At 35.3% G+C, this 17,484-nt stretch overlaps 1 protein-coding gene across 1 annotated transcript in view; it reads left to right on the forward strand.

Moving 5' to 3' along the window:
• Positions 1-1,972: 1,972 nt before the first annotated feature.
• Positions 1,973-17,484, forward strand: part of Smp_179310 (P2X receptor subunit (AJ703803)) — a gene marked incomplete at both ends in the record, with an annotated part of 52,557 nt that continues 37,045 nt past the window's right edge. Inside the window, 6 exons of the mRNA XM_018792520.1 lie at positions 1,973-2,015; positions 6,683-6,818; positions 6,860-7,088; positions 7,119-7,194; positions 9,785-9,971; positions 16,079-16,223. Of these exons, the coding sequence (XP_018644460.1) occupies positions 1,973-2,015; positions 6,683-6,818; positions 6,860-7,088; positions 7,119-7,194; positions 9,785-9,971; positions 16,079-16,223 (816 nt within the window). The remainder of the gene's footprint in view (positions 2,016-6,682; positions 6,819-6,859; positions 7,089-7,118; positions 7,195-9,784; positions 9,972-16,078; positions 16,224-17,484) is intronic.

The raw sequence follows: 17,484 nt of genomic DNA on the forward strand, positions 1-17,484 counted from the left end.
CCGTGCTAGCATGAAGCGATGAATAATAACAAGAACAGTTGTAAAAGAGTTGAAACAATAAAGAAGCGACGTCAGTGTTAAAGATAAAGGAATGATAATGGAGTTTGAATGAACAGATTGAAGAGATAAATATCGGGACTTAGGATAATTCCTCATTACTAAGTAGATTTTGCATCCAAGCGGGCTGACCAAATATGTAGCAATTGGTTTCTTTCCGGAAGGTACTGTGTATCAGGAGAGCATGTAGAGTAGCATTACTGTGGAGAGCTAGAAGAGGAAAAAACAAAAGAAAAATGGAAGTTGATGTCCTGACAAGCTCACCAAGTGCACTTACATTTGTTGAGGAAAACAATAGGCAAAATCAGCATTAACAAGAACTTCACAATGGGGCAGTCTGGAAATCGAAACTACAAGTTAATAGTTATACCAACCACGGTGATCATATTTAGTGTAACAAGCCACTAATTTTTCTCAACCAACTAGTACATTATTTGAGGTCAGAAGTGTTAGATATACTGTTCTTAAATCCTAACGGATTCAGTCTATGTGAATTCATGACCCAATCAACCTCTTTGCTATTTTTGTCTATAACTCGGTTTGCAGCCTCAACGGCGCTCAGTCGGTTGTCCTGAAAAACACAAAAATTCTTCGTAGAAAATCACGATTGAAAACCATGAACCAGCTCATGTTTTCTACTTCCATAGTCCCTGTTTCACAGACATAATATAGTGCCGAGCGAGCCAGTACTCAGTATACATCCTATTTGATTAACCTAACGAAGTAAGTTAAAAAAGAAGTAACGGCCTCACTTTCTATTATTCATCTAGGCGTTGATGCAAACCAGTCACGAGGTGAAATCTAGTTGAAGAAGAGAGTAAATAGGTAAAAACGCATCAACATTATTACTCAAGGTGATCAGAAAACTCAGCTGCCCGTCAGCATGTTTATCGGAAAGAACTGTGCCTGCTGTGTACTTAAGTCTAAAAGGAAATCTCATGGTTGGGGATTAATTTTCAGAATGTTACGTGAAAAAGGTGTCATTTCAACGATGAATATGACAAAATTGAATGAATATATGAACAGTGAGGAGTTCTGAAGAACATAGCTTGAGGCTGAAGGCTCTGCTGCAGGTTCTTAAGTAGCTCTAGCGTGATCGGTACTGTTTAAGTATAAAGGATTCACAGGGTTTATTTACTTCTTGATTCACTCTTTAATGACACTTTGTAGTAGAAAATCCCGATGAACATCGCTCAATGATACTTTTCAGACAAAAAATACAGTAATGGCCTGATGTCGGTAAACCTGCCTCTTTTCTACAACCTGGTGAGGAACGGGTAGTTAGTCAATAAATCCACGCCTATGTCTGAAAAGCCTCTATTTCTTTACGTTCGTCTTCCATCAGTTTAATGTGGGAATCGGATGATAGGAGACGTGGGTTCACTACATAGCACATTAGTCAAACTTATTACGTTGTTGTAAAAAGAGGATTTCTGTTGGATCGGCTTTTTTCTGGCATCAGGTTAATTATAGGCTATTTAGTCCCACGATAATTCCTGTGATTGTTAATAACCTCTCGTTTTCGTTGTTTGTAGATAATGGGTAACCGGTTCATAAATTAATACCGGTTGAACTTTTCCATAAAATGTTCGCCACATCGGTCCAATCACTTGAACAGAAGGAGAACATTGGTTCCAACTTTTCCAGAACAGTTTCATTAAGTACTGTCGTTAAAGTACTTATATCCCAGACATGTCGGAATAATTGTCTGGAGGTTATGAGACACTTTGTTTCCATACTGTTATTTGAAAACGAATTGTTGCATACTCCGTCGATTTCACGTTTAACTAATCATATTTTTAAGAGCATTATGTTTTTGTTGTTAATATTCTAAATGTTGATCTGGACAATATCACTTGAACGAAGCGGAATATATAATAACAATGGTTCATATGATGTCTTGTAGTTGTGTCTCATGTATTTTAAAGGAGATTCTGAGTTCTTGGGTCTCAAACAATGTAATTATAGCAATAGTAATGTCATATGACTCATTTTAGTCCTTTTAGACGAGTTTAGGAAGATTGAACCCTTAAATTTTCATGGATATTCGGAGTTTGACAATACTTTTGCACGTGAAATCTTTATAATCAAAGGATACCAAACCAGTGAAATTAAAAGTCAGAAATGAAGGGATTCGACAATATATTTGGAAAGGTATCGGAATCTCGGAAAGTGTCTGATCGTAGCTGGCTAGCAGTTGCAGGGGATGCCTATCACAGCATACCCACTCGTAATTTGGTGCGGATGCGTGACCGAGCGCCTGAAGCCAGGGTGTATCTAGTGAAACTAACGAGGTCAGAATCAATTTTAAAGACATGCAAAACTATTTGTTCTGAGGATTTATTTACCGCTACATGTTTAAGCAATTTATGATGACAGCGCCAACCATCGCTGTTCTTTTGAGAGACCATGTGAAAAGGAGGTGCTCACCACTCGTTTGATGGCTGTATATTTCTCAAGTCTGTCATTTTCTCCAGTTCATTTCTTGGTCAATCTTAGTTCTTCGGAAGTTGCTCGGCGCGCTTTCGAAAATACAAGTCGGTCTGTAGTCGTACTTTAGTATGTAACATTGCTGGTTGCACACGGTAGCTTAATTCATGTTTTGTAAAGTGCGGAGTACTTGTTGAATGTACATTGGAAATATGGACCGATTATATGTCTAATCGTGACTGAGTATAATAATAATAATAATAATTTATTCTCAAATAACAGATTGTTACATGAGGCATGCCGGTTTACAGGCAAGATCAAATTGTTAAAGAAGTTACAATTTTCACTGTTGAAAATTACTCAGCTGGGTTGATATTTCATAAGATATGAATGTAAATGGATTTCGTAAGAAACATATCAATATCACACTTGGCGCACTTTATGGAGGTAGCGTTGCAACATACAACTGATGGTCGAGAATAGATACATGCGAAGTTTCGAACTTATATCCCTCCGGAATATCTGAGGCTTTAATAACGGTGTAGGACGAAGTCACCCGTGCCATATCTGTTTTCAGTGGAGTATCTTCAGGAGGCTGAAAAAGGTGTAAGAAAAAGGAAGGACGAAAAGCAGAGCACACAATATTCATGGAGGAATAGTTAATGTATAACCATGTAGTCTATTTGTCTGTTACTGAAGTATTTATTAGGTAAGAACATACTAATGTGTTAAAGAAAAATAAGTGTGGGCAAGGTATGAGTGGGTAAGGAACTGTATAAATGAAGGTAGTTCAGAAGAAAGTATGGAATTGTGTAATTATAAAATAAATAACTTGGTGCATTAATCTATTTGTTACTTTGAGATCAATAATCATGTGATCAAGTCACGTAGACACACCAAAAGAACGTTTTCTGTTTTTGTGAATTTGGCTAAGAGCACGATCTGCTTCTCGGTTATCTCATATAACCAAGATTTCTACCCTCGTTCCTTGCAACCTAAGAAGAGTTATATTCTTTGAATGGTTCTATAATCTCAGCTGTTGTTTGGTTAGGGGCTCTTGATCATCAGTAGCTAGTTTTTGATCGTATAAGCCCCACAAATCTGTATAGATCCATTTTCATCCAGAGTAAACATCTGTAAATTTACTTCCCAATATATACGGGCAGTAGTGCCATTCATGATCCTCAAATTTATTGACATTTCCTTGCACTCAATACGTATCTGATAAGTTACTTCTTCGCATACTGGCGAAGTATCTGGACCACTACCTAAAAAAGGTGTAAGTTTCTAAACTTCGTTTCGAACCATATTGCTTGTGTGGAATGATGATCCAGCAAACCTTCGATTAATTCCAATCCCCTGTTAAATTCACTACATGGTTATTATCCCCATAAATATGTAGTATTAGATGATGTTAAAACTTGCGGTTTCCAGAGTCGCATTTTCGGTCCGAGCTACATAATCTAGCAGTGTAACTTTCTCAAATACAGATAACTTTGACAACGTCCCCATGTGACTCATTTGAGATATATCCGCACAATCTGTTACCTTGTATTGACCTTTACAAACCTCAACACCTAAAAATATGGTGTTTGAATGGACCAATGACTCCTTTGTATTGATGACTGCTTGATTTTGAATTCCAAATACAGTACATTCGTTCATGTTCATCCAATGCTTTTTGATTAAATTGCGTTGTTTCTAGGATTACTAGTTTATACTATAATTCAAATACATCAAATCATCACAAAGCATTTTGTTTGGCTGTTCACCTCATGCTTTGCTATACGAAGACCTGACCTCCTATCGAATCGGCCTTCATAATGCCTCTTTACTAATCTTTGAACAATGTTGTGTAAGCATGTGATAGAGTTTTCATAAATCTCTAGCTCTTTCTTCTACGAAGGCGACTAAGACTGCTAACCACTATCCATTTTTGCTTATAATGCTTGTGACTTCAGGCAATATTGAAGCAGTCCGCATAGGATGCACATATGCCATCAAGAGGCTAATCACTTGCAGTCCTAAATAACAATGGGAAGATACAAGTAAACAACACCAAGCGAATTCTCCAAAGTTTAGTTTCATAACACCCATTATGGTCCTATCGGATGCTTCTGCTTACTCTTTCCATAAATCCAGTGGTAGACGTGATACACGTCTTCAGATTAATCTCACACTTGACAATAGGCATATATCTCATTTTTTCCAGTACCATGTATATTATGTGCCTTGATTGAGAAGTCAATCATGTTATCTGCTAAAAATCCAACAAGTTTATTATTGGGAAAATCCACGATTATGTTACGAGGAGCCTGATTTTTCCTTCCCAATAGACCATACAGGATTTACTTGCGACTGTTATAAAACAAATGAAAAGGTGATGAGTTGCAAGTCCCGAAAGCTTTCCTGGCATTCCTTTCCAGTACTAAAACAGATGTGACCACAATTGTCTTGTACATCACCAACATAGATGATCTCTGTAGAATGATTGGAGGTCTACCCAAGTTAGACGGGAATGGTGTGACCAAAAGCTAACTTCCAAGTCACACCTCGCGGTCAGTATCTAACCTGCATTACACCTTCTACTTATCAAAGTACTATGGCTGCTTTGAAGACTGTATGACACAAAGGACGCTATTACGTAAATATATTAGTACGAATGAGTAAAGAGATGTTAGCGAGACCACCCCCGCATGGGCCAGTCCACGGTATACTATTAACTGATACACGTTGGTTGTCCTTGACCTTGATGAGGATCGATGAACTTCTTTATATTCAGTCACCCAACTATCAGATGATTTGGCTAGGGCTCAGTGACATTTCACTGACCATCCGGGTCAACTATGTATGTCGTATATACAAGCCCAAACTATAAGGTATCGTACCATCTATAATTGATTATCTCATTGAGTATCTAGCAAGTTGACATTTAAAAGTTAGGGTTAACTTCTACATCTCTCAGGTTATGGAATGTGTTTATGAGGTCCGTCAGGGTTCAGTACTAGGCCCTCCTCTTCTCTTGATTTATGTAAACGGTCTTCCATAACAAGCATCTTCGGATTTACTACTTTTCGTTGATGAAGTGAAACTCTGGAGAGACGTTTGTGACGAAGATGATAAGCTGGCACCTCGAGAGAACCTGACCCGACTTCATAGTTGGACGGGCGAAAACGTCCACGAAGTCAAGTTCGAGAACTCAAATTCAAGTCTCATGGAGAAAGCATCAAATCACTGAACCTTTACCCATTGGAGTATAGGCGTATCAGAGGTGACTTTCTTTTGACTTATAAAATCTTACACACTTCTGAACACCTCCTCAAACACCTACTTAAGCTCAATCAAAATCCAAACCTTAAGGGTAAGACTCAGAAACTAGAGACAAAACGCAGCAGAACGGACTATAGGCACACCTACTCATTAAGGTAGGTCAAATGCTGGAATTTTGTGCAGGCTGAGCTAGTCCAATTTACTTCCCAGGAGTCCTTTAGGAGAAAACTTGACATATTCTTAAGGAATAAAGACGACACCTAGCTACGGTTTACTATTTTTACTATTTTTTTTTACGATGAGCGTTTAAAACGTCTAAACCTTTTCCCCTTATCTTATCGTAGGACGCGAGGTGACCTTATACTGGCATTTCGTATCTTCAATTATGATCTGGGTGTTAATATGTCTTATCTTTTTGCTCCCTCCAGCACCGATAATCTCCGGGGTCATAGCAAGAAGGTTCTGAAACCGCGATCTAATAAACTAAAGGTGGGGACCCGTTTTTCTCATCGAGTGGTCAATGACTGGAACGCTTTACCAGAACAAGTGGTATCAGCACCATCAGTGAACATTTTCAAAAAGATGCTGGACCTTCACTGGAAGGAAACCTGTCAGGATTAACACAGGTTCATCAACCTACTATCCTTATTACTGAAGACTGAAGACTATTTTATCGTTAAATATACCTAGTTTCCTACCTAGCGGCATCAGTGATCCTCTGTTACTAAACACGGAATCCTGTCCAGTAAAAGCTTCTTCTGATCCTCCTAGAAGCATTTGAAACCATTTGAAACAATTTGTCGACTATTTTCGTGAAAGCTATTTCCGAATTTACAGTTTTGTTTTTCCATTTTGATTGCTCGGTAACATCTATGACCTCGATTGCTGTTATAAGCGGAGAACTTTCAAAACTCGACATATGTAGGCGCTCGTGAACAAATGGTTAAGGGGATTGCTGTCCTTTTCGAATATGAAACGCCAAAGCTTGTACAGATTTCCAACATCAAAATCGGAGTTACTCAACGTCTACTTCAATTGGTTATTCTTATATATGTCGTTTGGTAAATTGTTATTAAAGCTTATGGTTATTTATTTAAAACAGCTGGGTTATGATTTATGAAAAGGGATATCAAGAGAATGATATAGCTAAAAGTGCAGTCACGACTAAAGTAAAAGGAGTTGGCTTTACAAACTTCTCTCACATTCCGGGGATCGGGATGCGGAGTTGGGACGTGGCGGACTATATAGTACCACCTTTGGAAAACAATGCACTGTTTGTGATCACCAACTTGGTCAAAACTGAACGTCAGTCACTTTCCAAGTGCCAAGAGGTAGTTTCTACAGTATAATAGAATTTTTAGAGTTCATGGGTCCCTGAGGCAGCTTGTTATAAAGACTCAGACTGTAAACCTTACTTTATTTCCCATCTTGGCAATGGTAAGTTAGTAGCGTAGCCATATTCACCTTTGAAATTGGTTGTGATGTTCAAAACCACCATAAACAGTTGTGAAAAATTAGAATTTCAGTCATTAAATACAGTCTTCATCTGTTATCTAGGATTCAGAAACTCTTTAACTTAAATTTGCTTTTATCATTTCAATAATTGTTTGTTAAATAAGTCCTTAACTAGTTCATGAATTCTTACGAACCCTTATTATCTCAGACAGAATAGTGGTTCTCATGACTGTCGAGTAGTTATGATTTTTATCAAATATCTCAAAACATTTTATTGGACTAGTGTCTACATTTTAAGGTTCTTGTCAAACATGAATTTTCAAACCGCTTGAGCAGCATTTTAAAATTTTCTTTGAATAAGTTTTTGTGGAAACTCTAATTATAATGTTGTATTCGTGTATCGCAGTTTTAAATCAATAATAACCAGTTCATTAGAGGTTATATACTTTTTGATTACTGTTCTAGCTATACTAAACCACATCAATTAGGAAAACATATCAAAGCATTCATTTCAACTAAAACCTCATCGTATCACATCTCTGTTTTTGTATGTATTGTCTCTAGTAATGATTTGATTTTCATCACTTTGTATCTCACAGTAAAATATTCTCTAGGGTAAACTGATATGATACCTTGTTTCGTCCGTCAAAATTAAGACTATACTTCAATCTACGAAAAATATAATATCTCCCTCAATGAAAGTCGTTCAGAATTAAATACCAATTGAGTCAGCATTTACAGGAATATTCCTAATTGGTACACAATTTTATGTTTTCTCATACCTCTAAATTCTTCTTTACATATATCTTTCATGGGTTAGGCAATTAAAAAAGTAAGCAATCTATTTCTCAATTACCTTTATGGAATCCACGGTGCTGTATCTGAGGTCAAATCACTGAATGTGAGAATATTTAACTTTAACAGCTGACGGTTTGCTAAAATTAAACTGTGGAATCGAAACGAACACCGATAAAAATATGAAAGCAAACTATTGTCTCGATCCTAACGAGTTACCCCGATTGGTCTGATTAAGCTATGTTGTACAATTTCTGATTAACAATATGACTTGGGAGTAATTATTTTGGTCTTTTAGTCTACACCAAAAATGACGAATAAAAATCTGTAATCATGATCATGGATGTTTTGAAATACGGCCGTTTTAAATTATGTTTATTTTCTTACGGCTGTTTTCTTGCATTCGTCAGTTTTATATGGGACAAAACTTATGATGTCATTAACCAAAGTTTCGTGAAATAAGACACTTAATTACATTCTATTGTTTATTTCTCAATATCCTGTTATTAATATCGAATAGCCAATTTTTCTTGAAATCTTCTGCAGTACAGAATAAGAACCCTGATGAAGATCGCCGAAAGTATTTTTGGTTTATATACTTAAGTCGAGACCTTAATACAGCTATTTATTGATACAGAGCTGCCTGTTTAGCACTCTAAAATATTCCACTTTCCTTCATTTTGAGAGCTGAATTTTATCAGACTGTGATCATTCGAAAGAGTTAAAATACAATAGATTTGTTAGTCTTTATCTGAATTTTCATGATTGTTTTTGTTCCAGTTATTACTAATAATCCATTACAAATAATTGCACGAAACATAAGTTTAACGGGCTCATAATTGTTGGTATATTCAATATTTAGTAAAATGGAAATCCTTCTCTTATAAGACAGTCATTTCTTAAGATTTCGGACTTATCTTCACTTTTAAATTAATGTCCCAACAACTAGGCACCTTTTTGTTGAGCACAATCCAGATATTGAAATTAAGTACGAAATGAAAATAATTTGTCAGGTTCATCAAGTTCCTATTTTTTATGGATATAGCAAAGTGGAATAAAAGTTCAAAGTTTCACACTATTCCTTAGTTATCAATTTCAAGATGCTTTTAAAAACGACATTAGGTGTCTTATAGCTTATGTCTACAGTAATTTCATGTATATAAATTCAATTAATTGTGTTGTCAGCATCGACCTTTCATAATTTGCTGATTACTTATAGATACTATAAGTTTTCCCACATTCTAAAACTTGATTATTTCATATAATGGGCGCCTGAATGAATTAAATACCACGTAATAGAAATTTTAAAGGTGTTGTTTTACCTAAAAATGAGTTACCTGTTGTCAGCTGAATTATCCTTACATCGAAAATAATTCGAGAATGTATGTTCAGTGTTAATTGCCACAATTTCATGCCTATTAAATATATGAAAACAAAATACGGTAAATTTTATTTGATGTAATTGCAGACATTAACTATCAATCTTAGCAGTATCAATATGTAGTCAAACTTTAGCACTGATATTTACGAAGTATATAAATATATATACGCTTATGGTTATTGGGAGTCTAGATTTTAGTTAAAATACTTATGAACATTTCACAAAATGAGGATTACTTTATTGATTAGGGTGAAGTATTATTTCAATTAATGAATTATTTCACAACTTTAGATTGTGTAGATAAAGTTTCAATAATTAAATGTCATTATGTTTCGTCGATTAAAAAAGACTGTAACCTAGATATTCCAACCCATTTGTTGTTTATTGTTTATTCAGGTGCTCATACAGGCAAATGTATCATTAAACCAGGGAATGATATTGGATCATGTGAAATATATTCTTGGTGTCCCTTAGAAAATGATACTCTACCGCTTGGTAGAAAATCATTTTTATTTCCAATGGTTTATAATTACACTCTACTTATCAAAAATGATATAAATTTTGAAAAATTCGGTATACATCGGTAAGTTGTCTCAAATAAGAAAAAATAGAAGTTAAATCTTTGTTTCAAAAATTTATTAAGCTTTTTCGATATTTCGATAATTAAACAAATAACTCTTTACTTTTAACAAAATTCTGTGTCTTTTTGTCACAGAATGTCTGCGCTAATTATTTTCAATTACGTTATTACTTTCCGTTGGTTACTAAAGTTATTCGGTATACGCTTCTGCTATAGTCTTCAATTCGATTCAAACACAATGCACCCTACCTAACCCTTATCCGACCATCGATGTATTGTGAGAAGAAAAACAACTTGTGGGAAGCTGTGTGGCTAGATCTAATTATATATGTATATAAATCCAGTCACTGGACCGATACAGACGACGATATGTGTGAGGTGACCTTGACTATATCAATAATTCGCTAACTCACAATAGCTAGACAACAACTTAATTTCTCAATCGCCACATGGTGTTTGTGATAACAACTAATTTGTTTGCATCTGCCTTGCCTTTCATCTCAAACTCCTGTAAAATTCCCCCCTTTGCATTCAGCTGAGTTATGGTTACACGAAGTTCGATATTGTTAACAGTTGAGTCTCATCTTAACATCCTAACAGTTTGCGGTATTATACACTTTCAGTTATTTCCAAATTACAACGGTTATTGAATACGTGGTGAGAAAACCGCTGACATTAGTTACTGTGCATATGTCATTATTTTTGAACCATCTTTAACGTTTTATACCTCTTCGTGACTGAAATACTGTTCACTGGTACAGATCATTTGTATTTTCAAGGTTGGTATGTTGATTACACGTGATATTAAAGTCATAATTATAGATTATAAATTGGGGAAGGTACTTAAACTTCGGATGTTTCATTCAAATGAGCAAAAATCCAAAACAGATAATCAAAAGTGAAACTTTCAAGACGTTTTTTTCTCAGCATCTTATTAATTGACTTAATAGACTGAGTTTGATTTTCAAATCGAAGGTAAATAAATGCATGTTTGAAGACTTAAAGCAACTAGAAGCGCATATAATAAATGTAAAAGTTTTCTAAAATAGGTTGGTACTGGTTTTATTACTTATCACATACAAATTACTTAATCAACACACTGAGTAGTTTATACTACAAGAGAAATAGAATAAAATAAAAAAGAGGTTAATTGTAAATTATCTAATAAATGATTTCTAATGCTCAACTTCGTGGACTGGTTGAAGTTAGACATTAAAACCGTTGGATGCCGGCTCAGCAATCTATCTGTTAAGCGCTCGCGCGCGAGACTGATAGGTTCTGGGTTCGAACCTCATGAGGTGGGATCGTGGATGCGCACTGCTGGTGAGTCCCACGATAGGACGAAACGGCCATCCAGTGTTTCCAGGTTTTCCATGGTTGTCTAGATTCAAGTGACTAATGATTTCAAATGAATAAATAAAATGTTAAGCAAACAATTAAAAAATCATTTCATTAAGAAAAAGAAACTAATCAACTATCGATATCAACTTAAATAGAAGGGATGTTTTATGGAACCCTTTTCTTTGTCTATATATTCTGGCACAATAGCTCAAACTCATAACCTTTGGGAAAATAGTTAATAATTTTAATTCACTTAATTCGGTTCTAGTAACAAGGCATTATTAATAGTTTTCATTAAAATAACCTAATTTACAACTGACTACATAAAGTGTATATTTGTTTTTAGTCAAACACCCAATAAATGTTGATTTAATGTTAAGAAAATCCGATCAACATTGATTTTCTATTTATCAGTAATAATAATAATCCATAATTTATAAAACATATCAGATGGAATAATTTGAAAAACATAAATTTTATTCTATTACTAATAATATTTGCAAGAAAATAAGTAATTGGTAATTTATTTTTATTTAAACACATAAACATTAGGACAAAGGGCACCAGATATATATGCGCCACAGAAATCTTATTTGATTTGTGTGAGGGATGTGATACAGCCTGGGTGCCCAAACTGAAGCAGATGGTTTTCTCAGGAGGCCACACCCGGAGCCTTTGACCTAAAGATCTGATCCACAAGGCAGTGGAGCATCGTAAGGAGATGCAGTCCCATGGTAGCCGGTGATCAACGATTGATTCATACGCCATTTGTTCCTTCAGGATACTGGAGCCCATGTATACCATTGGTTCGGAATCATGGTTTTCCAACGACCCTAGATGGACTCGCCGTGTCCACCAACCCGATTAAATTACCGGACACTCGTTTTTCGTTCTCTTGATTTCGTAAACAACATCGGTGCCACGAGAAGGCAGTAAGTAGGACTTCCCTGGCAGAGGCTATATACGCGTGGCCATGTGAGAGCATTTGGAGAGGGAGAGCGTACTCTCCCCACTCTCGGCCGTATCAGGGCATTCGGTAATAATAATAATAAATATATATATTTCATAACATGTAATCAAGGAAATATGGTTTAATAAAATTTAATAGTTGAATTCATGAGTCAATTAAAGTTAGATCAACTTGGAAAACCTGAAGGTACTGGACGGCCGTTTCTCCCTAGTATGGGAATACTCAACAGTTCGCATCTACGATTCCGCTCGCGTGATTCGAACCCAGGGGTTATCGGTTGAGTGCTCAAATGTTTAACCTCTAGACCACTTAGTTGGCATCCGATGGTGTTAATGTCATGAGAATAATCTCTGACGAAAAAAGTTTACTTGAAATATCACTGTCGAATATAAAAATTAAAAGTTTCAAATTATCACTCAACAGTTTTATGGATAAATTTCAAAAGAATAAAGAGAATTATTTCTAAGGGAATAAAACTACATGAAATTATTCTCTAATACAACAAATAGAAGTTAATAGTGAAATATTGTGGATTGGTTGAAGTTACACAATAGCATCGTTCGATATTGTCTCAGCAGTCTAGAGCTTAAGTGTTCAGGCACGAAACCCAAGGTCCTGACTTCGAGTTCCTTGAGCGATATCGTGGGGGCGAACTGCTGAGAAATCGCATACTAGGACGAAACGGCCGTCCAGTGCTTTTAGGTTCTCAATGATGGTCCAACACTAATCGATTTACGATCTCAATTAAAATGAAATAAATATTGGATGATATATAATTTGTACTTTTTAACTAGTAAACAATTGAAACAAGTTAATTCTTTTACAACTTAAAAACATAATTTCCTTTATAAAAAATGACGTATTAATCCTCTTTGGTTATCAGATATTATTGATTTCAAGCTTGTAAGTTTGATACCTAAAAATAAATATCTGTTTCGTAGCCTAATCTTTTGTGTTACACTTAGCTTATCCAATGTTATTGACACATTATAAACATGATTTTATATGCCTTTTTCTCAGTATTAATAAACATGATGATCTAATATCAGTAGGGGGTTTTGTGGAGATTTTAGTAATTTTTTAACACTGTTAGATGCCGGCTCAGTGGTCTAGTGGTTAAGTGCCCGCCCACGAAACTGATAGGTCGTGGGTTGAAATCTCGCGAGGCGAGATCGTGGATGCTCACAGCTGAGGAGTCCCACAATAGGACGAAGCGGCCGTCTAGTGCTTTCAGGTTTTCCATGGTTGTCTGGCTTCAATTGACTCATGATCTCGACTATATAATGATGATTTAATAGTTGTGATATAGATATGATATTTATTTCTCTACGCGACTTGACTAAATGAATTGTAGACCTGAATTTTAAAGACTAAAATTACACTTGTAATTATCTCAATGATTGAAATATAAATTATTTTAAAGTTTCGTCCAGTGATCTTGTATGGACTTCTTCAGAGCAACACTAAGAGATATAAACCGTTTAACAATGAAATAAATCTTAACTAAAAGTTTATCTAATGATATTTAAATGTTAATTTTGTCGAATAAGAGAATATGGGTAAGATGTGAATAATGTGAAAAGTTCACAATATGGAACAAAAACAATGAATGAAGGTGTATTTATAGCTTTATGTTATTAATAGTTAACATTTATTGAATAAATACAGTCCCTGTCTATCATCAAATACATTTTAATCATTTTGTTTATAATGATTTATTTGTAGTGATTAAATCAATCACAAAGATGTCCATATGAAAATTTTTAATTATTTCTTATTTCCAAAGTTTCCATCTTTACTTACAATGCTTGTGAATTAAGACTATATCAAGGCGATACCCATAGGATTCACATAGGCCGATTAGAGACTGACCAGTTGCAGTCCTAAACATCAATGGGAAGATTTAAACAAACAATACCAAGTGAATTTAGACTTCACCTCATTGCACAAGTAAGTGGCTATCAGAACTCAGTAGCTGAGTGGATAACGCGATGGCGTTTGAAGTTAAAGATACTGGGTTGGAGTCCCAGAATGAACATTAACTCTGAGATGTGAGTACATCCAACTGACGAATTTTGAATAGTACGAAACGCGCGTCCTGGATTCCACTGCTAGCCACTATCCATCTTTGCTTACAAAGTTCCCAAGGTTATTAAAACTAATATTCTGTTTTGTACATTTTGATAAGATATTTACATAAAATTGGGAGGAAATTTATCATGTTCACGGATAATTATTCGTCATTTTCTTATAGAACACTAAATTTATAAAAATGGTAACTAATCACTGTTATAGAAGATATGGCAATTTAATTTTTATTAGTAAATTGGATAAACTAACTTTCAAAGTTGAAATCATGAGTCAATTGAAGCTAGACCACCATCGAAAAACCTGGAAGCACCGGACGGCCGTTTCGTCCTATTGTGGGACTCCTCAGCAGTGCGCATTCACGATCCCACACTCGCGAGATTCGAACCCAGGACCTAGTTCTAGTGGGAGGCAGTGACCAGTGGGAGTCCTACCAAGTCTGTTGTGAGACAACATCTCACTGAAGACAATTGGTGAATGGTCGCTCATAATTCGGGGATCGGTTGAAGTTAGACATTAACACCGTTGGATGCCGGCTCAGTGGTCTATCGGTTAAGGGCTCTGGCTCGAGACTGGTAGGTTCTAGGTTCGAATCGCGCGAGTGCGGGATCGTGGATGCGCACTGCTGAGGAGTCCCATAATAGGGCGAAACGGCCGTCCAGTGCTTCCAGGTTTTCGATGGTGGTTTAATTTCAATTGACTCATGATTTCAAATTTGAAAAATACTGAAATCTCCACAAATCACCTTCCAAACTAACTTTCATTGATACAACAATGTTTTCATGAACTATTGTGTTGAATGAGACCTTAGGTTGGGAAAACTAATTGATTGTTTCATACTAAACTACACAGTCTCTTAGTAAAATAGGAAAACTATACGTTAAATACATTATTAGCAGATCTTCTTTCAATAGTCCTTTACATATTTCATGGTTTCTCCAATTCTGTAGTTAATACACTTGCTCTTCGATTTTAATCTTTTGTTGGCAGACGTTCAAGTTCCTATTGATGTTACATACTACTTAAATCCGTCAGTAAATGTAGCACATACCACACTATTTATTTATCCCAAGTCTTTCAATAACTATTATTGATTGTTGATATCGCCTAGGTTAGTGTTTATAATTTGAAGATAGTTTAAACTGTAAATGATGAACTATTAAGCTTTAATAATTCTGTATAAGTGTACTTTTATCAAGATGAACTGGCTGTCTGGATTTTCATACTGTTATTGTAAATTCGACATAGAGTAATACTAATATTAAGGCCATGGTAACGATAATGATAAGACGTACTTCTTTTGTACGCATAGTTCTGGTTTGAGCTCATAGATGGTAAGAGCTTCGGCTATTTTTAGGAGTTGGGTACGAAGAAATCTAGGTAGATTTGAATGAATCATATAAACAACCTTAAAATCAGACTGTGGATCCGTAGAATGATTACAGTCGATTAGGTGTTCAAGTATAGAACTCCTAACTGCTTTCTTTTCAACCTTGTAGAACCAAACTGGGATATTTTCTCGTATCCGAGTTGAAAGCGAACGCTGGCTACGGCCGATGTACCTTGCTCCACAAGAGCAGATGAACTGGTAGATGTACAAAAGAAGTACGTCTTATCATAGAGTAATACATTGTGTTAATCTTATGCAAGAAATACTTTGAAATTTAAAACAAAATTTCGTTTACACATAATATTTCTTTCCCTATTCTAGACGAAATATTCAAAATTGGGCATCCAAAAAATTTCTTCGTACATGTTTGTATAATAAAACTGATCCAGAAAATCGATTTTGTCCAATATTTCAATTTGGTACTATTTTTGAAGAAGCTAATGTAGACCAATCAATATTTATTAGTGTGAGTGATCTATGATTACTTATTATTGAAGTACATATATATGTATAACATTGTTTTTAGCATTATAAAGATATTACTGTAAACTGTTTGTACTGTTTATATCTAAATGATCCATGATGAAAATTCCTGTATTTTTCCATTTATTAATCATAAGAACTGCAATTATTCAGTGTCAACTGGCACACGTTAGTCGTGAAAGGAGTAGTAGCTGTTTCGACATAGACCTTTTCTGGGGAATCAATTGACGTTTGAGATGATAAGTATGGGGTTTAAAACTCGATGGAAACGTCAACGCTTTGGTTCAGGCACACCATGAACATTCCAAATAGGATAAAACATACTTCCTGGATTTGAATGCTAAGTTCATCTTAGAGTTTTAGAACAAATTAAAGGCTTTGATTGACCTTTGATTTTTACAAATAAGTTTAATTGAGTCTGAAAACCATAGTGATAGAACGACCAATCATTTTCAAACTATTCGTTTAACACATTTTGGGTTTAGGCGGAGATTCACTTATAAGCAAGATGTTTCGATCACAAAGCTCTCATTGTCTTTGAGAAAAATTTGTATAGCACACTTCTCTTAGACGTTTATACCGACAATATTTTCCAGAAGGACAATGAAAACCTCACTAATAAACTATCTTGATTAGATAATGAAACTCCTCCAAAATAATAGATCAAAACTAAAAATATTCCCAACCATCCCACACTTAACTTTTTGAACATATTTTCCATGAAATTATGCTGTAACATCTTCAAATTTGAAAGAGTTTAAGAATGTATTTTTAAATAATTTTGAACAGATGAATTATTCATATCAGTGCAACTGATTTCACTGTGACAATAATTCTTACAAATGTGTCTGATTTATAGGCAATGATGGATAGTAGCTAGCAGTAGAATTTAGGACTCGCTTTTCGTACTATTCAAAACTCGTCAGCTGGATGTACCTGCATCTCAGAGTTAATGTACATTCTGGGACTCCAACCCACAACCGTTCGCTTCAAACGCCATCGCGTTATCCACTCAGCTACTGAGTTCTGATAGCCACTTACTTGTGCAATGGGGTGAAGTTTAAATTCATTTGGTAATGTTTACTTGAATCTTTCTATTGATGTTTAGGACTGCAATTGATCAGTCTCTTATTGGATTCCACTCATAGACACTAACCATCTTTCCTTATAATATTTGTGAATTAAGGCTATATCGAGGCAATACACATAGTATGCACATATACTATTAAGAGACTGATCAATTG

This window comes from Schistosoma mansoni (genome assembly GCF_000237925.1).
Source record: "Schistosoma mansoni, WGS project CABG00000000 data, supercontig 0256, strain Puerto Rico, whole genome shotgun sequence".
Classification (NCBI taxonomy): domain Eukaryota; kingdom Metazoa; phylum Platyhelminthes; class Trematoda; order Strigeidida; family Schistosomatidae; genus Schistosoma; species Schistosoma mansoni.